The 15,510-nt window shown below is 50.7% G+C and overlaps 6 protein-coding genes across 6 annotated transcripts; 3 read left to right on the forward strand and 3 right to left on the reverse strand.

The window, feature by feature from the left end:
• Window positions 1–1,246: 1,246 nt before the first annotated feature.
• On the reverse strand, window positions 1,247–3,120 carry Aspvir_000682 (MFS transporter; the record flags this gene model as incomplete). Its single annotated transcript, XM_043265816.1, has 2 exons — window positions 1,247–1,668; window positions 1,719–3,120. The coding sequence occupies 2 exons, from the start codon at window positions 3,118–3,120 to the stop codon at window positions 1,247–1,249; spliced, it is 1,824 nt and encodes a 607-aa protein (XP_043121751.1).
• Window positions 3,121–5,102: 1,982 nt separating this feature from the next.
• Aspvir_000683 (F-box protein) lies at window positions 5,103–6,214 on the reverse strand (the record flags this gene model as incomplete). Its single annotated transcript, XM_043265817.1, has 4 exons — window positions 5,103–5,209; window positions 5,274–5,654; window positions 5,729–6,095; window positions 6,164–6,214. The coding sequence occupies 4 exons, from the start codon at window positions 6,212–6,214 to the stop codon at window positions 5,103–5,105; spliced, it is 906 nt and encodes a 301-aa protein (XP_043121752.1).
• Window positions 6,215–7,022: 808 nt separating this feature from the next.
• Aspvir_000684 (UDP-glucose:hexose-1-phosphate uridylyltransferase) lies at window positions 7,023–8,355 on the forward strand (the record flags this gene model as incomplete). The annotated part of the gene is made up of 4 exons (XM_043265818.1): window positions 7,023–7,123; window positions 7,185–7,369; window positions 7,433–8,198; window positions 8,250–8,355. 4 exons carry the CDS (start codon window positions 7,023–7,025, stop codon window positions 8,353–8,355), a joined length of 1,158 nt encoding a protein of 385 aa, XP_043121753.1.
• Window positions 8,356–8,492: 137 nt separating this feature from the next.
• Aspvir_000685 (Erg28 family protein) lies at window positions 8,493–8,996 on the reverse strand (the record flags this gene model as incomplete). Its single annotated transcript, XM_043265819.1, has 2 exons — window positions 8,493–8,855; window positions 8,934–8,996. The coding sequence occupies 2 exons, from the start codon at window positions 8,994–8,996 to the stop codon at window positions 8,493–8,495; spliced, it is 426 nt and encodes a 141-aa protein (XP_043121754.1).
• Window positions 8,997–9,683: 687 nt separating this feature from the next.
• Aspvir_000686 (ketoreductase) lies at window positions 9,684–10,778 on the forward strand (the record flags this gene model as incomplete). The annotated part of the gene is made up of 2 exons (XM_043265820.1): window positions 9,684–9,860; window positions 9,918–10,778. The coding sequence occupies 2 exons, from the start codon at window positions 9,684–9,686 to the stop codon at window positions 10,776–10,778; spliced, it is 1,038 nt and encodes a 345-aa protein (XP_043121755.1).
• A 2,789-nt stretch (window positions 10,779–13,567) lies between these two features.
• Aspvir_000687 (sugar porter family MFS transporter) lies at window positions 13,568–15,357 on the forward strand (the record flags this gene model as incomplete). The annotated part of the gene is made up of 3 exons (XM_043265821.1): window positions 13,568–13,778; window positions 13,837–13,949; window positions 14,005–15,357. 3 exons carry the CDS (start codon window positions 13,568–13,570, stop codon window positions 15,355–15,357), a joined length of 1,677 nt encoding a protein of 558 aa, XP_043121756.1.
• Window positions 15,358–15,510: the final 153 nt, after the last annotated feature.

The following is a 15,510-nucleotide window of genomic DNA, read 5'->3' on the forward strand; positions in this document are numbered from 1 at the left end:
GGCACATGACGCCTAAGTACGCTGTCCTGGCGATGCGATATCTCGGCGTCAGTCAGAACTGTCAAGTGCTGGAGCTTCACTACTCATAGGAATACTATGCCCTGGCGGCGATGTACCTAAGTTGAAACGAATCATTTGGCCGCACGGTCATGTTCACGAAGCCACAGGCAAGATCCTCTTTATTCCGTTTCCACACAGTGATTTCTTTATGCCTATGGGATGAGTACAGCAACAAGACGGCCAGCCAGCACATGGCCAGTACACTCTACCAACATTCAATAGTCTCTCCTGATCGTTTCCATGCCTGCTACCAGCCGCTCATTGCCACAGTCCCCCTACAACGTAGGTATCTACAGACATGATCGCTATACATCGATCCATGTCGCAGCGTAAAGAGAGCCAAGTGAACGGCCCCATATGAAACCCCCTGAACTCATGGACGGAAGAAGCCGAGACTCGGATACACCTTTTGCTAACTATTACCTCGTTTCTTAGGATCCCTCCGATTGCACGACATGAGAAGACTACCCGAGTCCCGGATGGCTAACAGCATGACGACTGACCCATCAAGCGACGCGAGGCTCCACAATACTCGTAAGAATCATCTCAGACTTGGAGGTGACGCTCGACTAGTGCTGCTCCTAACTCATTCAGAGCTGTCTGCGGTAAGCATACGTGTGGATTACAGACGGGATCCGTGCCGTTCTGCGATGCCGACGGAAAAGATACGTGTCTGCGCAGGCATATGAGCTGATAGGCAGACTTATGCAACGTTGGCTCACGTCGAAACAAAGGCATTTGAATGTGCGGAGTATATGACACTGCTACGCGAGTCTCAATCAATGTACTTTTTTTTGAACGAGGCATGTACGGCTAGGACTACGTTACCCGTATGTCTGTCAATGGCATACTTTGCTTCAAGTGACCGATGTCGGGCAGACTTGCGATTGAATTTTGATTAGGTTTGATCCGAACTCGTCTATGTACAGTTGGATCAGGCATGAATGATTCGAAGAGGTTGTGCGTATGTTAAGAGAATCATCTAGAGAAGCGTTCTGCCGACATACCCTGCGGCATAGCACGCTCGCTCTTCTCAGCAACAGCCAAGAGTAGCTACTACCGTATAGCTATAGTCTGCGCGGTGACATGAAGTCAAATTGAACTTGACAGAGAATGAGCCAAGTCACAGAGGCAGACGTGAGACATCGCTGAGGTATGACAAACTAATGCACATCACCCTTTCCGACTAAACCTCCTGACAACGTCCACTAATAGTAGAATTGCGAGTGTTTATTCGATCGATATCATACGGATTCTCCTCGTACTGAGTCGTCATGCGACCCAGCGAGCGCCCAGACATCTTCGACGCCTCAGACGCCCTCCTGCTCATATCAATCGCAGAGGGAACACTAGACAGGCTGGTAGCCTCGCTATCGCTTTCCACGTCAACCGCAGCAGCTTCAACCTCTGCATTGGACTTCTCAATGGCAGGCTCTTGGCGCCGAGCTTCCTGCTGATTGCTCTGTGCAAGACGTTGCATGAATGCGTCGGCCTCGGCGGCGTAGCGGCAGCGCTTCCGGATGCGCGCGCCGTATAGATAAAACACAATCGGTATGGGAACGCAGGCGAGTGCCAGGAATGCAGGAATCGAAGACGCCCAATGGATCCCTAAGAATCAGTTAGCAAGAGCCAACGAAAGGTGATATCACGTGACTTACCCAGCCCTGAGTAGAGGTAGCTGGTGAAGAGGGGAAAGGCTGCGCCAAAGAGAGACCGGAGGGCGGAGTTTGCTGCGAGAACAGACGCAGAGTAGATGGTATATGCATCGATCATGTAGTTGAATACACTGAGAAACACGAGAACCAGCCCGAAACCAAAGGGTGCTCCGGCGGCAATCGAGGCCATCCAGTGAATTGAGGGCGAGTTGGTCCAGGCGAACCAGAAAAGACCGATGGGCAAGGCAATGGCGCCGACGATACTTGGAGGCAGACGGACTTCGGGAGGAAGGCGACCCGTTGTTTGCCTGCATAATTTGGCGTAGTGCATGTTTTCTGGAAATGTGTAGATGACAGCGATAATCATACCGACCAGGATTCCTAGGAAAGCCAATCCTCCAATACCTTCATTCCAACCACGGGCCTCCTGGAAAACAATTGGAAAGGCGGCAAAGCAAAGGTACAAGATGCCGTAGATGATGGCCATATAGATGCAAAATAGAAACACTATTGGCTCACGGAACAGAAGGCGCCATGGCCGCGACAGTGCTGTAGTCAAAGTCTGCTGCAGCGACAGCTTACCTCGTTCGATGTCCAGCTTACTACGGTAGACCTTGTCACTCAGGTCAGAGAGCTTTTCAGCGCGCCTGCGTAAGAGGACGGGGGCGTATGTTTCGGGCAGAAACACACAAAGGCATATCCAAATGACACCCGAAAAGATGGCCAAGAACCCTTCCACCCAGCGCCAACCTGCGCCAGAGCCGAGAAAACCTCCGATTATTGGACCGATAGCTGGTCCGCAAAGAGGCGCGGCAGAGAAGAGGCTGATAGCAATGCCCCGTTTGGCGGCCGGGAACATATCGGCAATACTTCCACCTGCATTGCCAAAGGGAGATGACCCGAAGAAACCAGCCAAGAATCGCAGTATGATCAAAGTTTGGATATTCTCAGAACCGGCACATCCGGCATTGAAGGCAGTAAGTAAGCAAAAAGTGATGGTGAAAACGTTGCGACGGCCAAATATTTCGCTCATCGGTGCCCAAATTAGCGGTCCGAACGCAAAGCCAAGGACGAAAAGGGATATGCCCAGAATAGTGACTTCTCTTGATGAGCCTAACTCTTTCATGACCTGGGCCATGCCCCCCGAGTAGGCAGAGGATATCAATGCAATCGTCAGGGTAGTCAAGGAGACCAGGATCGTGAGCGACCATTTCAGGATAGAGCTGAAATTCATCGGATTGCGCGAGTCACCAGGAATCCAAACAACAACAAAGGAATCATCATCGGTGCCTCTTCCAGCGTAAGGATGACTGATCACTTCGTCCGTGACCACCTTTTGATCAAAGACCAAGCGCCAATACGGGATCTTGGAGGCTTTGGGCGCCTCGCCTTCAAAGCCAGCCATAGTTGGCGCGACGACTGCAGTAATCTTCTGTCAGAGTCCGCATAACCAAGAGCTAGCAGGTTCATACTGAACGTTAGAAAGTTCATAAAACTCACGTATCAATTTCTGATTCGATTGGAGATTGCAGAGATCATTTGGCCTGCGCAGTTTCTCTGAATATTAGGATGACTCCTTTCTTGAATACGTCTTCATTTCCTCTTCTCTGTTCGCAACTTGACTGAAGATCGCTAGGTATATTTTGAACAACTGGGACTAGAAGGCATAATGAGATGATATACGGTAACGGTATCGAGTGCCGAAAGAAGCCTCGGCAAGAGGCGAAAGACAGACCAAATTGATTATAATCCAACATATTCGCCTAAACCTCAGTTAGTCAATATACCTTACGCAATAATACTGAAAAGCTTGAATGCTATTTGAGACTCTTGTTAGTTGCGGGTCCGGTATCCGTGAGATGAAAGATATAAATACGCCTGTCTCCACTGGCAATCTCGAATTTGAAGTCAAACATCCTGACCATTATCAGTCACCAATACGGTTGGCATTGATTTTTCGGATCCCGGCAAGATGTTGGATGTCAACGAGAAGTACAATCTGCATAGATATTTTCGGACATCATGGCGGCTTGAACGTCACCCTAATCCTGGTTTATCCTTTGAAATCTTCGCTTGGAGAAACAAGCAACGGGACCCAGGGCTCGGCAACCGGGCCCAGGGGTGTACCTGAAACCGATCAAATAGGCCGGCTTCGCCGAGAAATCGGTTGAGTATATATGCTCAAGACATGAGGACTTGAGCATCGCCATCTGTTATTATCAAGCCTCTTCTTCTCATTACCATGGAGTCTGCTCGAAAACCAGAGACCAGCAAAATCTTGCCGATAAGCGGGCCCACCAGGCACCTCCTAGGCGAGCATCAAGATATAGTCTACCCGAAGTTTGCTGCCGAGCCAATTGAAGACGACATTATGTGTGCTCAAGAGCAAAATGCCTAAGGTTTGTCGTACCGTGTGCTTTTTCTGATTGCTTCTGGACTGCATGATGGAGGAATTATTGTGGACAGAAACAAATCCCGGTTCGACAGCACTATTCGTTTTGCGACGTAGAGATTTGCGTCGATATTCAGCACAGATCACTCCTTTGTTCGCGCGAACTAGCTGTATGACTCTTGCGGAGAATATAAAAGAGTTCCGAGGTCGAGTCGACGACGAGCGCTTTGCGTTTTGACCAGTCTGATAATTCTGAAGTGAGAGTCAGCATGGAAACACCTGAGAAAGAAACATGCTTCTTCTGAGCGGCAGGATTCTAGGTGGCCCTTCTGGGTTTCCATCACGGTGATTATGTATCTTTGCCGTCGGTGTGTGGAAAGATTCAAGTAAATCCGGTACCTGAAGGGAAGCAGTTGTTGCACGTAGGTGAAGTTTGTTGACTGTGAGAAGAAGAGCTGCACATGACTACAGTGGATGCCCTTGGAAATGCTTGATCATACGCCATCACTTTGCTACAGATTCGCGAGCAGGTAATCCAAGTATTCACCTTAACACGTCTAGAGAAATTGCCATCGACTATATAGATGCAAAATGACTTGCACTTTAAGAGAAAGCGCCTGCGAATTCAAGGCATCAATCACTGGAACTACTGATGCGCTTCAACCAACCTCAAGGTTCAAGAGAAAGACATATAAGTACACTGGCGCAGGAAATGGTCTAAGCAGACAGAGATGTCCAACGTTTTGAACCAAACAACATTCTCCTAAATAGTCTGCATGGACAGGAGATATATAACAGTTGATAATTCTATATTGGTGCACATAACAAGTAACTAATGGAAATATGCAAGTCACACACACCATGATCCATGACGAGAGTGCAATCTGCGTATCCTTTGACGTTCTTTTGATACCTTTAGAAGCCGCAAGTCGCTCCTCAAACGATGTAACCACGCAGACTCATGACAGGAATAAGCATGGATTGGTCCTCAGTCTCTATTCTGCCCGAGGCTGAGTGAAAATCACAGCCCTGGCGTAATCTTGTTGTTCCTGCTGTGACCGTTCAACAGACAGTAGCAGGCGTGTGGTACGGATATGCAGTTCTGTAGTCGATAGTTGTCAGCATCGGCTCTGGCTCGCGGAGTAGCGGCAACACTAAGTTCAGACCTTCAATGTCCACCTCGTAATTAACAGGTGGCATCTCATCACGATGCACAAGAATAGGGAATTGTTGATCAGATATCTCTTTCTGTCGTACTCGAAGCTTGAGACCTACATTCTGGCCTGCGTCGACCCATAGAATTGGACCATCGCTTGAGCAGCTGGGGGTACCGCTACTACTCCTCTGTTCTTGATCCCTTAACCAGTCTCGGAAGAGCCTGACCACCCCGTCTACGACCTCGATGGCGCTTAAAAGGAGATTAGTTCCGGGCACTACCTTCACCACACTCACGACAACGCATAGCTGGGAGAAATTCTCGAAATCTTCGAGATTGACAGGCCTTGTCACAGGCGTATCCTCTTTGGGGAGTTCACCCTCACGGAGGTCTATCAGCCTTGTTGTCAGCCTGGTCCAAACACATGGCTTTCTTCCTTCCGGGTCTGTCACGCAAGCCTCATACCCGAAGATGGAGTTACCCTCGCTCCGCTAGCCCTTTGCTCAATGGTCACTTCTGGACGAAATCGTGAATAGAGAGAGGTCAGCCTTCCTAGTCGCTTGGCTGTGTCTACGTCCTCGTACAACGAGCCCTTCCCCTCATATCGGTCGCTTAAGCCATCTGTGCCAAGATACTTGCAGAACACGTGCGGTTCGGTAAGCTTAGAGCTTGGGTGAAAGCATTCGAGGATAAGCTTGTACTCTTTCAGGGCCGCGGCTATCAGGAGACGATAATGAATGATGCGTAAGACTAGGGCATGAAAGCGATGGGAGATGGTCGCTAAAGGGAGCAGGTCACGGGTGGAGAAGGGAGATAGGATGTGCACAAAGACCTAAGAGTCCGAAATGAGGGATATTAGTCTACAGGAAGGATTTAAGGTTATCATCCCTCGGGGAATACCTCATTTGGCAGATCGTAGAGATGAAGTCGCGAAGTCTTGCTGGAAGCCATCCTGCTGTCCACGTGGGAGCCCGGCGTTTGGACGGAGTTCATCCACAAGAACGACAGCGCATCATAAGAGTCGATTTGATCATGAGACTGATCTCTCACAATCTCACGGACAGACACAGTTTGAATATCAAAAGCAGAGCAGGGTGTGGCTGATAAGCGTTGTTGATAAGATCAACAGAATTGCCCCTCAATTTATCCGAAGCGCCTTAGTTACTAGAAGTCTACTGACGTCAGCCCGAATCCGTTGCGATGATGTGTTCGGCTCGGAGAGGAAAAATTTCGGCTGCCCGTTCTCCAACAAGAAAATGGCCCGGTATTGACTGAGCCTAAGGGTACGGAGTAACATGGCTAAAATGAATTTTACCGAGGCCAGTTTGAGCTCTCCTCATATGTCTTGATTGGTTGCGCTGGTATCGGGTTATTTGACTCCGTGGGACATTGTGATATGGATTTCGACCTTGGAACCAATAACAGCTCTCTTGAACACGTTCAGATGAGGACATGACATCAATCAGTGAGCATGCTAAAAGAGAGCAGCTATATACAGACTAAATCGCTGATCTATCCGGCCATATTCAGCCGAGCGCGTGCTGAGCGCCTCAGTGAATGGACACAAAATGGACCGGGCGGAGACCCCGCGACAACTTTTCCGGAGCCCCGCCGCTTTGACCGGCCTCCTGGTTGGGCAGATGACATTGAAACACTTTCTCTACTGAACAGTTTTCCTTTTCATTTCTTCTCTTCTTTTCATTTCCCAGGTCCCTTGGTCCGTCCAGTCTTTCGTTGAAAACCCCCTCAATTAGCTACAATGGTGGAAAGCGTTCTCGACGACATCTCACATCGGAGGTTCAACCCTCTCCGGGGATCTTACATCCTAGTCTCTCCTCACAGGACTAAGCGCCCATGGCAGTGAGTTGGAAAGGTATTCTTGAGTGACGAGACATCATTGACTAAGTGGTCGCGCAAACAGAGGACAGCAGGAGAGCCCCTCCAAGACCACCTTGCCCGCTTATGACCCTGCTTGCTATCTCTGCCCAGGTAACAAGCGCGCGCAGGGAGACACCAACCCCAAGTATGAGAAGACATTTGTCTTTGTCAACGATTACAGCGCCGTCAAGGAGGAGCAGGCTTCTTATAACCCTGAGGGCGGAGATAGTGCGTTCCCGGATGCAGAAGCGAGGAAACAACGGAGCCGTCGCTAATGCGCAATCCTTCTAGGTGTCGAGTCATTCTTTCTCAAGGCGGAACCTGTGACGGGCAAATGCTATGTGCTAACCTTTTCTGCGGCCCATAACCTCACCCTGGCAGACTTGTCGCCAGCCGAGATCGTCCCTGTCATTGACGCATGGACCGAGATCTATTCGGCCCATTTGTCGCCCAAGTCTCCCCTGGCCGCCGTGGCTCCTGCGACCACACTGCCTCCCAACTCCCCATTCGCCAGCCTGTCCAAGCCCAAGGAGCAATACCGGTACATGCAGATCTTCGAGAACAAGGGCGCTGCTATGGGCTGCTCGAATCCCCACCCCCACGGTCAGGTCTGGACCACCAGCTCGCTGCCTGAGGAGCCAGCGATGGAACTGGAGCAGCTGAAGAAATACCGACGGGAGCACCAAGACAAGCATATGCTGGAAGACTATGCCGCCCTGGAAAGCCGGAAGCAGGAGCGCGTCGTGTTTGAGAACCAAGCGTTCCTGGTCGTCTGCCCGTGGTGGGCAACCTGGCCGTTCGAAACCATGATCGTCAGCAAGAAGCACAAGCGCGCGCTCGTTGACCTCAATGAGGACGAGAAGGCCCAGCTGGCCGAGGCCATCGCCGAGATCACCAGACGGTACGACAACCTCTTCGAGACGCACTTCCCTTACAGCATGGGCATTCACCAGGCCCCGCTCGAGGGCACCGATGAGGAGATCGAGTCGTCGTACCTGCACCTGCATTTCTACCCTCCACTGCTGCGCAGCGCAACCGTGCGGAAATTCTTGGTCGGGTAGGTCCTCTACAAATTCGCGCCTTTGATATGTCTGATAATCGACTCCAGCTATGAGATGATGGCCGAGCCTCAACGTGATATTACCCCTGAACAAGCCGCAGCGAGATTACGCGGTTGCGGAGGAGAGTTGTACAGGAAGAAGATGGACGGATGAGACGAGTCAGAGGAACGCAACTTTTGTATAAATAATTAGGTTAGTGCTAGGAATACCCATATCATATCAAGCCCCGAAAGTTGTAGATGAGGTATCATATCCATTGAGAAGGTCAAGACCAAGGAGCATTATTTAGACTACGCAGCGAGATAAGCTTCCCTCTGCGTCAACATCCAGGTTAATGTCGACGACGCAACAATCAACGGGCTCACAAACCGGCCCTTGAGCTGCGCAGTACCGAAAACCAACCACTCGCCGATAAAGTGTACAAGGGCAATACCGAAGGTCCAGATTGCAAGGTCGTACACAGCGGCAGTTGTGATGTTGTAGGCCGCGTACATGCGGACGACGGCCGAAAGGAAGGTCCAGGTGCCAAAGGTGCGGGAGGACAGAGGACACCCCGACGAGCGGCCATCAGCAGTTCGGCCGTTGTAGAGCGATGCGGCGTAGTTGTCTGAGCGATAGGATTCGAGGCTGTTGATTGCAGAGACGACGGAGACCTGTTCAGCAAGCATTGGTCAGTTGTGGTTCTGTTGGTATTCTGTTTACAGCAGAGTCCAGCCAGTCAAGACGCGTACCAAGACGAGCCATTTAGGCAGAAGACCCTCGAAATGGGGTAGGTAGGAGAGGAGACTGGTCATTATGTAGATGGAAATGCAATTGGTATTAAATCGATTAGATTACAGCGAAGTCTGCCTGGCATATGCTTCTACCTTGTGGACGATGAAGGGTGAACACCACTAGACTAAAGGGGCCGAGGTACGGGGGACTATTGGTACAAAAGGGACATTTATACCCACCCTCCGCAACCATGGGTAGAGAACATTAAATAGCTTTGAATACCGTATCGTTATAGACTAGGGATATTGAATCCTTAACAGCTATCAAGTCGTCATAGAGTAGTATGTCGCATTCCGGGGCGGATATTGAATACTACCCTACTTAGAGAGGTATATCTTTTGGATGCTGTGCTACTAGTGCTCCTCTCAACTACTGTATCTATAGGGACTATTATATGAGTATTCCATATCCTTGGTATATAAGCATTCGATATCCCTATATCAGGCTACATGATGATCCGATATCCTAATACACGTGCCATTGAATATTCGTGGAGATAGTAGCATTGAGTGAACAGTAAAAACGGTATAAGTTTCTTTTGTACAAGCTGTCCGCCGTACTACTATGTTCACTCTTGGCGCGATGTTTCTCCCAACAATTTTGACTCGCGTCCGCCGCGCTCCTTCAATTGACAATAACATTGTACTCCCGCCGACAAGCTTCTTTATCCTAACAACTGCAGTGTCAGTAAGGGAGAGGCTGTCACCATGGAGTTCCTATCGAAGTATACAGCTTGTTTGTCCAATTGGGGGCTCAACCTTGAGCCCGGCCTACAGACTGTGGGCGCTGCGGTCCTGCTTACCACGGGGAGCTTGTTTATCGCTTCGCGGCTTTTGACTTTTATCAGAGTGCTCTTGAGCTTATTTGTGCTTCCAGGGAAACCGGTACGTTTGTATTATTATGCTGTTACTCAAGTCAACATTCGTACTGACCGTAGTCAGCTCCGCTCGTTCGGCCCCAAGGGTAGCTGGGCAGTGGTTACAGGTGCCTCGGATGGATTAGGCAAGGAGTTTTCTCTGCAGCTCGCTCGCGCCGGCTTCAATATTGTGCTCGTGTCCCGGACTGCCTCGAAGCTCGCCACGTTGGCCGAGGAGATCACCAGCAAACACTCCGTGCAGACCAAGACGCTGGCAATGGACTTTGCCGCCAACGACGACGCAGACTACGAGGAACTCAAGGCGATAGTAGATGAACTGGACGTCGCCGTCCTGATCAACAACGTCGGCAAGAGCCATGACATCCCTACCCCGTTCGCGCTGACCCCCGAGGACGAGATGACGGATATTGTGACCATCAACTGCCTGGGCACCCTGCGCGCTACGCAGTTGATCATCCCCGGCATGATGCAGCGCAAGCGCGGTCTCGTGCTGACGATGGGCTCGTTCGGTGGTCTGCTCCCCACCCCTCTACTGGCTACGTACTCTGGCAGCAAGGCCTTCCTGCAGCAGTGGTCGACGTCTCTTGGCTCCGAGCTCGAGCCGTACGGCATCACGGTCGAGCTGGTGCAGGCGTACCTTATCACCTCGGCCATGTCGAAAGTGCGCCGGACCAGCGCCACGATCCCTGACCCGCGGGCCTTTGTCAAGGCTGTGCTGTCCAAGATCGGTCGCAATGGAGGGTCTCCGGGCTATGCGTACAGCTCTTCGCCATACTGGAGTCATGGTCTGATGGCCTGGTTCTTGACCTGTGTGATGCAGCCGATGGGCAAGTTGGTCGTCGGCCAGAACAAGACCATGCACGAGGCCATCCGGAAGCGTGCTTTGCGTAAGGCGGAGCGGGAGAAGGGGAAGAAGAGTACTTAGCCAGGGCGGGGCATTGGTTGACTTTCAGATTCTATGTACCCTGGCTAAGACAGCTAATGTTGGTGACTGCATGTGGATTAAGGTCCAATGTTGGAGGACATAGTGACCGAAGACTGATAAGATTATCAACAAGGATGAATGACGAAGAGATTCATTAGTACGCTCCACTATATAGATCCCTGTATGGGACAGCCGACCCAGATTTGGTTTGTAGGCTATCTTCCAGCGTTTCGAGGTTACGAGGTCAACAGGTAAAAGCATGGTCAATGGCACAAGCCTTTATCATATCACTACACGCTCTGCCTGATGGATATGGAGTATCTAAGGACAAGATCATGAGGATAAGAACTAACACTGATCCTTCGGTAAATGCTCGGCCTGGTATCTCGCCTGCTGCCATAAACATCTAGAAGTCTAGATCCCAGCAATGTAGCATTTAGCATAGAGTATCTAGATGCCACACTGTGCGTCCATTACACTTTGTCACTCAAATCAACCCTCATCTGAACTAAATCAGTAGAGCTAAACTACAAACAATAATGTGCACCACACCATCCTTGCATCTTGACTCTAGAGCCCAGACGTCTCATCATCGGACTCGGATATCCTTCTGTCTACGCCTGTCCAAAGCAATGCAATAAATGCCCGAACTTGTAAAGGTCGCATCATTATCTGCTCTTTTTCAGATAGTGTGCCCAATGCAGAGTACGTCATAAGACTCGTCTCAGACGCAACAACTACGACAGCAAATATTGCCACCATGCAAAACCCATTTTCCAAGACAGCCTCGACGGTCAACGCTACTGGACGAGTCGGCCCGTCACTTACCGAGTTGAGTGAAGCGGCATGCCGAGTCTCACCGAAGTCTAAAACAGTCAACTAATCTGTAATCGCCGAGCTATCAAGATTACGTCTTGAAATTCCAATCCCAGAAAGACCGGTGAATCTCCGAAGCATGCATGTTGCATGGTACGTCAGATGGGCCCTTGGTCGAGTATCTAGACTACTAAGACCAGGGTCAAGTGCAATGGCTGACGATGATGCTGATCGCATGGTTCCTGCATCTAGATTGATTGGATGGGTGTTGCGGAAGACTTCGGACGCTAAATATAAATCGCATCGTCCTATTCCGTACTTGGTTGTTTTCAGTTATTGATCATCAGGCTGCTGATCAACGGATGCGCCCCGTTGACTGATTTTTCTTTGTGGGTCTGTGGTGGTCCCATTGAGGAATTGGTAGACGATGCTGAGAATTATGGTCTGCTGCTTGAGAATAATCCTTTTCAGATTCAAGATGGAAGAGACGTGTGCTTAGGTGCAATTATAGTAAATCTTGTGAAAAGAAGATAGTTAATCCTACAAGACAGACTACACATAATAGATTCATCATGAGTTCAAAATCATAATGAGATAGAGATAAGTGAGCACTACAGAGTATGAGGACTAGTATGATGCAGATCCACCATCGGTGAGCCAGAAACAGACGTGCAAAATTTTCATGGCTCGGGCTGGGCTTGCTGTGCTCAATCGGCACACCGAAACCTTCAATCCCGAGTCTGAATGAGTGTGCCGATCGGTCGGAGTTCATCGCTGTACAGATAGACACGTCAAATCATGTTAATCAGAACCAGCACACTCTCTGCTTATCTGTTGCCAGAACATTGATCTTGAGATATTATGTTGGAGTCATAGTAGTGACTAGAATCCATATCTACAGACTTGACAAGGTATAAATCTACCACTCCGTCCCTCCACCACTCACTTTCTGCTGTCTTGTCCTGCTCTCGGCATCGTCTTCTCGGGATCGATGAGCAGAATTCTTCCCGATGGCCCCACCGAATGATCAAGTGGTCAGCTAACCACAAACTACTTGAATCATGATCTGCCTCGACCTTGGAAAGGTTTCGCTTGGCTGAGGGCTGAGAGCCGAGAGAGGGATTTGCTTGTAATAATACAACTTCATTTTAGTCAATGTTACAACACAAAAAAAGAATGGAAGAAATAAAACACAAGGGAGGGGCCGATGGTGGATCCCCTGCTTGATGCTGCTCTTTAGCTGGCCTGGATCCTGAATCAAGGGATCTGAAGGGGTATAAAATGAAACCTCAAATGAGTCTGATGATATACAGGCAGTATGTCTCAATCGTATTCAAGATTCATAGAGCTGTAAGACTGTAATTGAAAGTGTAACTAGGTAACTGTAGTTCTGTAGTTCTGTGCTGTCCATTGCTCACGTGGAGTCCTAATTGGGAACTGCCCGTGGCATCACGGACTGTCGGAGACGTCGAAGCCTACTCCATCGGCATCATCATCGCATTCCAATCACATCCGTCATTCAGATCTCCAAATTACTCCGTACTTCCCGACCTATCGAGGCACAACCTGATGAATAATCTCTGCATCGTGGAAATCACCTGTCCGCCTCTTCCTCCTCGCCTCCCCCCTTCTCCACTCCCCACTAGAATTTTCCAAGAACACCACCCCTCGTTCTGGTCGACGCTCCCCCTAGCTTCACTCATCTGAGGTCGTTGCGTACCGTCCAATCATCCCCGACGATTGATTCACTTTCCGACTCTTCCAGATGGGGTCCCCATCCATTGTGCCCCTGCCATTCCTCTGGCCCATGGGCGTACCCCGGGTGGAAGTCAATACTGCCGACGGATGAAGACTTTTCAACGCTCTGACTCCGTATATAATTTCCCCTCACTCCCCTCTTCTCTTCTTGCCCTCCGCCTCTCTTTCTTCTCTCTATCCCTGTGAGACTTTCGCCCTCTGGAAGAACCGCCATCATGGGTGTTTCCAATCTACTATCAAAGTTCGGCAAGCCTGCCGTGGAACAGCATGAGGACTCGCAGGCTACTACTCCTGCTCGTGCCGACTCGACGCTGGAGAAGGACACTGACCTCATCGATGACAGTCCCGTCAAGTATCTTACATGGCGGTCCTTCATCCTTGGTATTGTTGTCTCCATGGGTGGTTTCGTTTTCGGTTACGCAACTGGTAAGTCGTCTCCCTAGGATCTATCTCATCGGTTACAAACGCTCACAATTTCCTATAGGTCAGATCGCTGGTTTCACCACCATGGATGACTTCAAGAGACGATTCGCAGAGGTCCAGCCCGACGGATCATACAAGTTCAGCAACGTTCGCAACGGTCTTATCGTCGGTCTTGTACGTTGTCATCGTATATAAATCTCGCATCATTCTTCGCTAACCACTCGAACAGCTGTCGATTGGTACCATGATTGGCGCTCTGGTCGCTGCTCCCATTGCTGACCGCTTGGGACGCAAGCTCTCCATCTCTTTCTGGTCTCTGATCCACATTGTCGGTATCATCATTCAGATGGCCACCGATGACAAGTGGTACCAGGTTGCCCTCGGCCGTTGGGTGGCCGGTCTGGGTGTTGGTGCGCTGTCAAGCATCGTTCCCATGTATCAGAGCGAATCCGCTCCCCGTCAGGTCCGTGGTGCCATGGTCAGTGCCTTCCAGCTGTTCGTGGCCTTCGGTATCTTCATCTCGTACTTGATCAACTACGGTACCGAAACCATTGAGTCGACCGCCTCCTGGCGTATCACCATGGGCGTTGGCTTTGCCTGGCCCCTGATCCTCGGTCTGGGAACCCTCTTCCTGCCCGAGTCGCCCCGTTATGCCTACCGCCACGGCCGCGTCGATGAGGCTCGCAAGACCATGTGCAAGCTTTATGGCGTTGGCCCCAACCACCGTGTGGTTGTGCAGGAGATGAAGGAGATGAAGGACAAGCTGGACGAGGAGAGAGCGGCCGGCGTCGCTGCCTGGCACGAGATCTTCACCGGTCCCCGCATGTTCTACCGTACCGTTCTGGGCATTGCCCTGCAGTCCCTGCAGCAGCTCACCGGTGCCAACTTCATCTTCTACTACGGTAACAGTATCTTTACCTCCACCGGTCTAAACAACAGCTACATCACCCAGATCATTCTGGGCGCTGTCAACTTCGGTATGACCTTGCCTGGTCTGTACGTTGTCGAGCACTTTGGCCGCCGGAACAGTCTGATGGTCGGTGCTGGCTGGATGTTCATCTGTTTCATGATCTGGGCCTCCGTCGGCCACTTTGCTCTCGACCTGGCGGATCCCTCCAACACCCCCCAGGCCGGTGCTGCCATGATCGTCTTCACCTGCTTCTTCATCGTCGGCTTCGCCACCACTTGGGGTCCGATCGTCTGGGCCATCTGTGGTGAGCTGTACCCCGCCCGCTACCGTGCTATCTGCATAGGTATCGCAACCGCCTCCAACTGGACCTGGAACTTCCTCATCTCCTTCTTCACCCCCTTCATCTCCAGCTCCATCGACTTCGCCTACGGCTACGTCTTTGCCGCGTGCTGCTTCGCTGCCGTCCTTGTCGTCTTCTTCTTTGTCAACGAGACCCAGGGCCGCACCCTCGAGGAGGTCGACACCATGTACGTCCTGCACGTCAAGCCCTGGCAAAGCAGCAGCTGGGTGCCCCCCGAGGGTATCATCCGGGATCTGCACCCCTCTCCCGAGGAGAACCAGAAGCAGGAGGGAGAGGTTGAGCACAACGAGCCCACCGAGATCCGGGAGTAAACGTCTCGTCTCGACTCATGTACAGTATTTCCGGGGACGGGTTTGCAGATTTTCTTCATGTTCCATATGAATCACTATAGTTCGCTTGATATGCATACTCATTGCAAAAGATACGGCGTTTAAACGGATATGGGAGCATTCAGACCATCAATC

This window comes from Aspergillus viridinutans (assembly GCF_018404265.1).
Source record: "Aspergillus viridinutans IFM 47045 DNA, scaffold_1, whole genome shotgun sequence".
Taxonomy (NCBI): Eukaryota; Fungi; Ascomycota; class Eurotiomycetes; order Eurotiales; family Aspergillaceae; genus Aspergillus; species Aspergillus viridinutans.